The sequence below is a fragment of the Vipera berus genome, assembly GCF_964194415.1.
Source record: "Vipera berus genome assembly, chromosome: 3".
Classification (NCBI taxonomy): Eukaryota; Metazoa; Chordata; class Lepidosauria; order Squamata; family Viperidae; genus Vipera; species Vipera berus.
The window spans coordinates 55,201,335-55,211,724 of NC_138204.1; the positions used below are offsets into that span (position 1 = coordinate 55,201,335).

At 42.9% G+C, this 10,390-nt stretch overlaps 1 protein-coding gene across 2 annotated transcripts; it reads right to left on the minus strand.

Annotated features, from left to right (window-relative positions):
• Position 1: 1 nt before the first annotated feature.
• Positions 2-9,974, minus strand: HYI (hydroxypyruvate isomerase (putative)). 2 transcript variants are annotated; one of them, XM_081323410.1, is made up of 9 exons: positions 9,718-9,974; positions 8,975-9,086; positions 4,072-4,186; positions 2,754-2,832; positions 2,332-2,381; positions 1,153-1,222; positions 900-1,034; positions 330-384; positions 2-132 (listed from the first exon to the last, which is right to left on the minus strand). In XM_081323410.1, the coding sequence occupies exons 1-9, from the start codon at positions 9,914-9,916 to the stop codon at positions 96-98; spliced, it is 852 nt and encodes a 283-aa protein (XP_081179536.1). In that variant the 5' UTR covers positions 9,917-9,974; the 3' UTR covers positions 2-95. The 2 variants fall into 2 exon arrangements, with proteins under 2 accessions (XP_081179536.1, XP_081179537.1); XM_081323411.1 differs by lacking the exons at positions 2-132; positions 330-384 and adding an exon at positions 392-743 and having other exon boundaries at positions 9,718-9,971.
• Between the last annotated feature and the right edge of the window lie 416 nt (positions 9,975-10,390).

Sequence of the window (10,390 nt, forward strand, 5' to 3'; positions counted from 1 at the left end):
TGTCAAGATAGATTCTTACCCTGTTGTTATAGGATATACTGATGTATTCTCTAAGACAGTTGGCCTGGATTCTCATGAGTTCTGTCAAACACTTATCAGGTTTTATGTTGCATAGTGAATCCAGCTGTTTTTCTGAATAGAAACAGGACACGATGCAAGGAAAAGGCAAGTTAAAAAAAATAATCAAGAATTTCTTTTTCTAGACCCACCAAGCGGCACTGTTGAGCTAAATCTGGAGTGACATGACTTACTTTCCTTTGGACCAACCTGGTTCCCATTAATTGTTAGCAGGAAGAAAAAGGGATGCCAGCATCTTTGGGAGTCCTTACCTTTGACCAGTCTTCGTTATTGTATTGTGGATGTGGGGGTACAAATGTTTTGCATCTTTAAAAAAAAATCAAAGTAGAATATGTAATTGAGAAAGAAAGCTAGCAGCAGGAATGTCACTTTATCAGGCAACACTGAGTGACATGATTTTCAGCTTTAATACAGGTAACAACAAACATATTGACCATCTTACTTTACTAAGAAATATCCTACTATTAATGCAATATAATGGGATGCTTTTGGTATCTCAGGCAGTAGCAAAAGAGTGGGTTTTTCCCCCCTCTGGTGGGATATAGCAATTGTTGCTGTTAGCTATTCCATTTATAATGGTCTTTATTTCAATTTTTTCCCAACTTTTCCCACACAGTGATCTTCCCAGTATGAGTACAGCCAGTTTAATCCATCCAGTGTGTTACCTGCAGAGACAACCATAAAGACTTACATTAAGCAAAAATAATACTGTGACAGCTAACCTCAGCTCTTTGAGGTTGCAGGGCTGGCCAAAGCTTCCAACATGCAATAATCAATTTCATATAACAAGATTCTTCCCGTTCACATAATGTAAAACTTGCCTTTTGGTTTATATTCACAGCCTATATAACCGCTATAACTCATTGATTCCAATAACTGGAATAAGTAAGGGAAGTTCAATTCTCCAGGGCTATCAGGTTCATGTCGTCCTGGTACTTGGGCAATTTGAATATGTCCTACAGATGAAGACAGTAAACATCAGACATTTCTTATTTAGTCAACCTTATTCTAGCCTTGTCCCCTTAATAAAAATAAACAAACAAGCAACAGAGCATATCACTCTTTCTAGCTTACCAATAATTGGGAAATATGCCTTTAAATTCTGTGTCAGATTACCATTCATGATCTGGCAATGGAAGATATCCTGCAGAGCAAAAAGTAGGTTTTCAGCTCAGGGTATATTCTGTCTCCTTTTTCAAACTCAATATTGCCTCTGAATTGGGGTGGGGGGCAGAGTCTTAAATACTAGCTGCAGGGGAACAACAGGAGGGGTGTATATCTCTGACTGGGAATGGAAGTATCTGATCCGAGTCAGTATGAAAAAGAACACTGCACTTTTAGTGGACTTTGCCCTGATCTATTAAGACTTATGACCACAATTGAGCCCAGAATTTTTGTTGTTAAGTGAGACATTTATCAAGCGAGTTTTGCCCTATTTTACAACCTTTCTTGCCACCGTTGTTAAGTGAATCACTGCAGATGGTAAGTTAGTAACCCGGTTACTAAGTGAATCTGGCTTCCCCATTGACTTTGCTTATCATAAGGTTGCAAAAGGGGATCATGTGACCTTGGGACCCAGCAATGGTCATAAATACGAACCAGCTGCTAAGCATCTGAATTTTGATCACATGATCATGGGGATGCTACAAAGGTCGCAACTGTAAAATGGTCATTAAGCCATTGAACGGTCGCTAAATGAACTGTTATAAGTCGAGGACCACCTGTGCACCCTGTCAGTCCAAAGTGGCACCCAGGAGCCCCACCAAAGTTTATTTTAAATTTTGCTAATCCTCTCATTGCAATGGCAATTGCGACTAGGATTGCTGTGAGTGTCATATGGTCCTAAAGTACAATGTCAGATGACCAAATGCATCATTTAGCAATGCCACCATGCCAAGAGATGTGGGTCATTAAGCAAGAAGAGAGAATCCCAGGTAAGAAGTGCAGGGATTGTTGAAAGAGGTCCTGAAGAGCTGGCACAGGCTCCATGTGAGACGGGCCTCGGAAGCGCCAGCACAGACTGCATGTGAGTGGGGGGAGAGGCGGCGATGCAGGTTGCAGGCTGGTAGGGGTGGACTGCAGGAGGGGAAAAAAGCAGGAGTGTGTTATCAGAGCAACTTGCGCCCTCCGCTGGCTTCCCAGGTGACTACTGAATTCCTGGGCATCACTAACCAGGGAGCAGGCTATTCTGAGTCACATAGCCAGTAAAAGAGCCCAACATTCCTTTAAGAAAGCATATCTAACGGCACTCACCAGCTGTAGCTTCAAACTAGGGCTTCCCACCTTTTCCAAAATGGCAGCAGCTGAAAGAATACAGATTTAGGTTATCAACTGATTTTATTCTCTACCTATCTCAGCACTACTACAGCCAACTCTAAAACACAAATGTGCAATTCCACAGATGGTTGATGTAGCCAATCCGAACATCCCGATGATCATCGTTCTGTTTTATTAGCTGCTGCTACCAAGGACCAACATTATTCAATACAGTATTTCTATCTTCTGCCCTTAAAAGGGTTGCTGGGAATTAGCAAAGTGAGATGGTAGCTGAGAAGTGTTTTAATTTCCTCTCCTCTACCTTCTCAGTACAATCAGGAACTGTTGAGGAAAGAAAACTTCCATTCTCTCCGTGCAGTTCTCTGCCTATGAAAGGGAAGTTTCACACATTGTCTTACCTTGCTGTGGTGTGGTCAAAAAATAATTGGGATCACTAATCTGGTTATTAATAGGCTCCAATAATCCAATCAGATTTTCCTGCAGGGACAGACACAAAAAGGAAATCCTAATTTGGAAGTTTAAGAATAGCATATCATGGGAAGTTTGTTTTTAGGATTAAGCCCTTGTGTTTCAGTACTGCCTCATCTCATGGATAGTTCCATATCCCTTGTGCACAACTATTTCCCCTTGCTGCCTGTCATCCTGGAAGCTTGGGAATTACAGGTAGTCCTCATTTAGCAACCACAATTGAGACTGGTATCTCGGTTGCTAGGTGACATAGCTGTTAAGTGGAAAATCACAAGATTGAGACTGCTTAAAATTTTACTTAACACTTCCCTTTTTCTCATTCCCTCACCCTTTGGAATGCTTAATTTCAATGCTGAGATAATTAGCAAAAGGGAAATCACATTTGTATTTACATTCGTTGTAGAAGAAAGGATTACAAGAGAGTAAGCAGGAACACAGTGGGGAATGCACATTGAAAGGAATGTGCTAGCTTACTATGCAAACAACTTACTGTGAGGGGAGGAGGAAAAAATGGTTCAGGCAAAGAAGAAATTGCTTAAATAGATCACTTGCCCCCCCCCCTGCAAGGGGGGAAAATGGGTGAGGCATGGGTGACTGACTAATGGCAAATACATGATGGAGGAGAGACTGCAAAGTTGTAAATGTGTGCCTTGATTGCAAAGGGTTTTTTTTTGCAGCACTATTGTAACTTTAAATGCTGCACAAGGCAATAAGCGAGGTCTACCTGTAATTGGATTATGGCTTTTCTGAGCAGTTTACTCTAGCTGTTCTTTTGATTCTAAGGAATTCTTGGAAATTGGAATTCAGGAAAGTTTTAACAATTCCCAGTAGCCAGCCAGGTGGATACTGGGAGTTGTAGCTCAGCAACATCTGGAGAATGATAGTTTCCCCTCTCCCAGAGAAAATCAATATTAAATAGTGCAGGTTCGAGTCCCACCAGGCTCAAGGTTGACTCAGCCTTCCATCCTTCCGAGGTAGGTAAAATGAGGACCCAGATTGTTGGGGGCAATAAGCTGACTTTGTAAAAATGCTGCTTGGGGGCCCCCGAAAGCCCTAATAAGCAGGCATATACATAGAATGAAGGCTATTGCTAAGCACATTGATTTGTGCTTCTTAGATTGTAAGCCACCCTGAGTCTTCGGAGAAGGGCGGGATATAAATGGGATTTTTTTAAAAAAATAGAATCCTTCCCCTTTCTGGAAGAAGCATGGCAATCTGCTAATACCCCCATTTCCATTCAGTCCATACTTGTTCCAAGATGTCAGCAGCATATCTGAGGTTTTCAATAAAGGTGGCTTCCATCTCAGTTGACACAGCATCCCTTTTAGCACCTGTAGGAAATCGGCCAGCCATAAGATGGATCCTAAAAGCACAGAGCTGCATCAGTGCAGAAGAAAGCTCAGTCAACTGCTTCTTGTACAAACTAACAAGGGTAGGAAAAAGGGAGAAGTTGTGTCTTTTTGTGCTTGGATCAAGATATCTCAGCTGCTGCTACAATGTGACTGGTAAAAAAGCTCTTTTATTCCCAGTTTAATTATGCCCTAAGAGGAAATGATCCATAAAGTGCATTAAACAGTTAGCATATATCATCGCTTGCGGACTTTCTGTGGGAGCAAGTGAATCCACTTCCTTCTTGAATCATGTAATTCAGAACTATAAAAGATGCAGTTAGTTTATTTAATGCAAGATTGCCTAGCTTCACTTAGATTGGCACACAAATACCATGAACTGTACACACACGATCACTATAGGAAGATTAATGTACCTTTGGGCCATTTAACAAACAAGTAGGACATATACAATTGGGTAGGGAAGACTGATTTTCTCCCTCACCATTTTCATTTCTTGCTTTACAAATAAAGAATAGGTACTAATCAACAATGCTACATAAGATTATGCTTGTGTAGTCATATGTGGCAACGCTGATCAGACACTCTTACTTTGTAATGATTGGTATTCATTTTTCCCAATCAATTAATATAATATAAAACGATGAAGCTATAGCTGCTTCATTGCTTTTTTCTTCTTCTCAACCTGCAAAGAAAAAAGAAATAGCATGAAGAGCACTAAACTTGGGAATCTGTCATTATCAATGACAGATGCCATATATCCCCATTCCCCAAGTGGTATTTCTACTTATAAGTCATATGAGTACATATTTCTGGCTTTTCTATTAATACAAAAGAGACAACCTAAAAGCCACCAGTGTGATACAGGGGAGGCTGAGCTGTGGAAGCTCATTTGGGCCAATCTCTTGAGTCCAACTTATCTCACAAGTGGTACCTATGAGGAAAGCCTGGAGGAGGAAATGGCAGGAAGTGCATTTAATAAGAAGAGTTTTTAATTAAAAACTGAGAATAATCCTGCTGTCGGTCCTTCAAGATGGGCAAGGATTCAGAATGCTCTTTACTGCTGGAGGATAGAATCCAGAAATTTGAAAGCCTATCAGTGCTTCTTGTCGTTCCATCATACGCCAAGCAAAATCAAGCTGGGGTTATTTTCCCCAGGCGGTTTGAGGAAGCTGGTTAGGTGAGCACTAGTGCTGCTGATGTGCTTTCTTGCAATTATTGTTTTAACCTTGAACACTGTGTGTTGAGGTCTGTGTTTTAATCCTGCTACCCGGAGTAACTGCTGTGACATGGGTGGCCATGTAAGCTATTTAAATAAATACATACATTTATTTTTTTAGCGTCTTTCTCACAATTTCCTCTTTCTTGGGACCAAGTTATCTTTCATGATTCACCATTCCTGCCTCTTGTCTAAGCTCCACATTCCTTCATATTTGAAGGAAAACTCTTGAAGACTGTTAGAATGAGAGGGGATCCATCTCTAGGCAAAGCAAAGTAGTAGTCAATTTTTTTCACGATTATTTTCCTCCTTTCCTAACTTCCTCTATCACCAGCCATTCATAAACAGGAGCAAGAGTTGAAAGTTTATGTTTTCTCGTTCACCAGAGCACAAGGAATCTGTTACTGACTCCTGGCACTACAGAAGATGGCCTAATTGCTTCTGCTCTGGAAATGAACAGCCTCCAAGCACCACTAATCACTACTGACATGGTTATACGTTGTTATCCAGGTTTTCTTCTATCAATTTTCAAACTCATAATATCTTGGTTCCCCTGGATCATTGAAGCTGCTGCAATTTATCCACCTTAAAGCCTGTATACTGTTAACCTAAACTGAGCTGCCTACTTTAGGTCATCCCTGTGAAGCATTTAAGAGTGTCTTTGAAAATCCTTCAGAAGAATTGTATTGGACCATACATGAGTACAGTGTTTCTCTGTTAATCATTAAAGCAGCCTATCTTTCTCAGGCTTCACAACCAATCTGAAAAAAGATGCTTTGCTTAGGGAATTGGCTCAGTGCAACTTTTACAGAATCAGCAGTGGTCCACTCAATCCCATTATTTGAGTTTGCATGATATTTAGAAAACTGCATGTACTAGCTTGGTACAGCATGCTAGTCTAAAGTGCAATGGCAGTTCAGTGTGTTGTGGAAATATAGCCAATTACTTTAATCAGGTAATTAAAGAGTACAGAGAAGAGCAACGAAGATGATTGGGGGACTGGAGGCTAAAACATATAGGGAACGGTTGCTGGAATTGGGTATGTGTAGTTTAATGAAGAGAAGGGTGAGGGGTGACATGATAGCAGTGATCCAATATCTCAGGGGCTGCCACAAAGAAGAGGGAGTCAAGCTATTCTCCAAAGCACCTGAAAGCAGGACAAGAAGCAATGGATGGAAACTAGTCAAGGAGAGAAGCAACCTAGAACTAAGGAGAAACTTCCTGACAGTTAGAACAACTAACCAGTGGAACAACCTGCCTCCAGAAGCGGTGAATGCTCCAACACTGGAAGTTTTAAAAAAGAGACTGGACAGCCATTTGTCTGAAATGGTATAGGGTTTCCTGCCTTAGCAGGGGGTTGGACTAGATGACCTCCAAGGTCCCTTCCAACTTGTTGTTGTTGTTGTTGTTATTGTTATTATTATTATTATTATTATTAATAATAATCATAATAATAATTATTATTTCCCTATTGCAGCCTTCTCAAAATGGTGCTATTGAGATTGGTAGCAAGGTAGTCCTGATAAATTCCAGCATGTTGGGAATATTTTTGCTGCATGTAAATTGGTACACGTGAAAAGGATTTGAATTATCTTGATGGATTATAAACTGAAACGAGCCAGCAGTGTGACGCAGTGGGGGGAAAAGCAAATGCAGTCCTATATTCACAATAACAAGTAATTGCTCCTACTAATTCTTAACTGATCAGCCTACAAACAGAATATTATATCCAGTTCTGGGCAACCGCATTTAATAAGGACATTGTCAAAATGGAACATGTCCGGAGAAAAGCAACCCAATATAATAAAATGCCTGTAAATTTATGAGGAATGGATAGAAGCATTGGGAATGTTTAACTTGGAGAACGCTGCAGACAAACACCATAGCTGTCTCTTGAGTATCTGAAGGACTGTCAGATAGAAGACAGGGTAACATTGTTCAGAGTTGTTCCAGAAGATAGATTTTTTTTAAAAAAAAGGTTTAAACCACTAGGAAGGAGACGGGTGAGACATAAAGAAAAAAAGTCTAAACCAAGAACAATTCAACAATGGAACAGATTGCGGCAAGGAAATGAACTGTCCTTCACTGGAAATGCATGAGAGCCTTGGTGGCGCAGTGGGCTAATGCCTCCTTAAGTAACACCAGCTGCCTGCAATTAGTGCAGGTTCGAGTCCCACCAGGCTCAAGGTTGACTCAGCCTTCCATCCTTCCGAGGTAGGTAAAATGAGGACCCAGATTGTTGGGGGCAATAAGCTGACTTTGTAATAATGCCGCTTGTGGGGGGGGAAGCCCTAATAAGCAGGCATATACATAGAATGAAGGCTATTGCTAAGCACATTGGTTTGTGCTTAAATTGTAAGTCGCCCTGAGGCTTCGGAGAAGGGCGGGATATAAATGGGATTAAATAAAATAAATAAATAAAATGAGCAGAGGCTGGATGTTTACTTATTGGTGGATTCCCACCTTAGGTAGAGGATTCAGACTAGATGATCTCCAAGGTATCTTTTTCCCCTTCCATTATGAGAGATGGAAATCTCCAGAGTCCCCCCCTTCCCCCACTCCCAAGAAGCAAGATAAAAGCAAGTAAATCTGTTTCTTACAACATCCATCAGGGCTGCTGCCAGAATCAGTAACAGACACATCCATTTATTCTCTGATTCCTTCCCAGTTAAAAGGATATACTTTTGCTTGATCTGGGAGAAGCAAGATTGCACCTGTATCATTCCCTTATTTCTAATGTGCCACAGTGAGGAGATTTGTAAACATTCTCAATAACAGAGCAGCAAGCCACAAGGAAATGTATGGTTATTTTTCTGCTGGAACACCATATTTTATAACAGACAAGATGTAAGACACAGTTTGCTGCAGTGGTGAAGGCATCAGGCTAGGAACCAGGAGACCGTGAGTTCGTCTTACATTGGGCACCAAAGCCAGCTGGGTGACCTTGGGTCAGTCACTGTCAGCCCTAGGAAGAAGCAGGCAGTGGGAAACCACTTCTGAAATCTTGCCAAGAAAATTTCAGAAACTACTTCAGTTGCCAAGAATCAGCACTGACTCAAAAGGAAAAGAAAAAAGGTACAACTGTAGGGATACTGTATTATATAGTCCTCACTTAGCAACCTTGAGACAGGCAAAACATCACATGATCACAGCAACCTTATGTCAGCAGTTCCAGCAGCCCCATTTGTGGTTGTTAAGTGCATTGTCACGTGACTGCAACTTGCAACCTTCTGCCGGCTTCCCCATTGAATTTGCTTACTGGAAGCTGGCTGGAAGCTTGCAAATGGCTGTCATGGGACTGTGGGGTGCTGGGACCATCCAAAGTGCAAGGATCAGTCATAAACCACTGTTTTCAGGGCTGTCATAACTCTGAACAGTCGCTAAATGAACGCTTGTTAAGTGATGACTCCTATACAGAAATTTGCCCAGACTTCTAGATATCCTTTTAGAAGTCATGGAGCCCACACTCAGCCATCATGCTCTCTGACAGAATGTGGTGAGCTTATTATATAGTACATCTGGAGGGTACCTAGTTGGTAAAGGGACAAATTATTGTTGGTTCATGGTTTATCTCAATTATTACCTCGGACATTTCAGTTCTTTGGCATACTTTACAGCCAAAGCCAGGGCTTCCCGGAATTCAGGCTGGCGTCCAGGCACTGCTCCTAAACCCCTATCACCTTTCTCTTGGTTCCCTGGAAAAAAGGACAGCACAAATTTATCTCCACAGACTGTCAAGGACTATTGCTTGGTCAACCCACTACTGGGAAAACTGTTCTTTGACGGGGCAAATTTGTCGTCTTTCCTTCTCACCTGCCTCTATTTTGAAGAGAGGAGTAGAAGTGGAGTTTTTAGAAGGCAGACGGTCAGCTAAAGTACTAATTCCAGACCCTTCAAAACGCTTATAGCATAAATTGTATTGATCCCTGCAATATAACTAGCAGATGTTTCCCAGTTGATGAAGCAAGTAACAATTGTGCTTGTTTTCACCACCACCACCCCCCTTTTTTTTTGTTTAACAACCCTGTGCCTTTAATAGCTGGGTGGCTTCACAAAGAAGGAACGGTAAAGTATTTTCGTTGTACGAGATTACAAGGCGAAGGAGACCTCCGATTTTCGCCTGATCAACACGGGTGGCACCGGTCTACTACCGCCTTTTAAGGAGCCCACTGGGATTTGGCACCGGTCTACTACCGCCTTTTAAGGAGCCCACTGGGATTTCGGCCGCTGCTACGCAAGTCGGGGGAAGAGAAAGAGGACAGCGGAGGAAGCAGACAAAGAGAAGGCGAAGTCTTCGAAAAACAACTTAAAAATCCAATCGAGTACCCGGCGGAGTATTGAGCAGGACCACCTCCAACCCGTCCCGTTCTGCAGCCGCGCGCAGCTCCGGGGCGCTGCAGGCGTAGGGGAAGCCCAGCTCAACTGCTCGGAATCCGGCCCGAGAAGCCGCCTCCATGCGCTGAAGTAGCGCCGGCTCCTCCTGAAAGAGCCAGGCCAGGTTGGCCGCAAAGCGCAGCGGGGCCATGGCACAGGCGGCGAGGCGATGTCTGCGGCCCAGTGCGCACTGCGCCCGGGAGGAGGAGTTTTCGCAGTTCCGGGAAGGAGCAGCCGCAGCTGGGTGGGAAGCGCGGGGGGGCAGGGCGGGGGTCCATGCGGGAATCTGAAGGCAGGCTGCTGCTCGGAGCGAGGGTTGCTTCTCCTTGGCGCAATTGGAGTCCACGCACCACGGGTAATGGAGTCCAAGAGCTTCTTACTGAGCTGCAGATCGTAGCGACACGGCATTTTCCCTTCCCTGGAAGGAAGAGGCGGGGGGGGGAATCGTTATTTAGTACCTCTGCGTTCCTAAACCAACCTGCTCAGCGATGCCCCATCTCACTACGGACCATGTTCACACAAGTGAAACTGCACGACAAACGACTGGACCACACTTTAGCGTGTTCTGGCACTTCAGTTCCCGTAACTGACCACAGGAAATTAACCGTCAATTGAGTGAAGCGGG

What these genes read in the sequence shown, in the direction of transcription:
- HYI (XM_081323410.1), bottom strand. Translation starts at nt 9,916, where the DNA reads ATGGCCCCGCTGCGCTTTGCGGCCAACCTGGCCTGGCTCTTTCAGGAG. An exon ending in AAAGAACTGAAATGTCCGAG is followed by an intron (nt 4,187 to 8,974) that starts GTAATAATTGAG and finishes CTGTGCTTTTAG; the next exon opens with GATCCATCTTATGGCTGGCC. An exon ending in TTTGACCACACCACAGCAAG is followed by an intron (nt 2,382 to 2,753) that starts GTAAGACAATGT and finishes GTATTCTTTCAG; the next exon opens with CTGCTGCCATTTTGGAAAAG.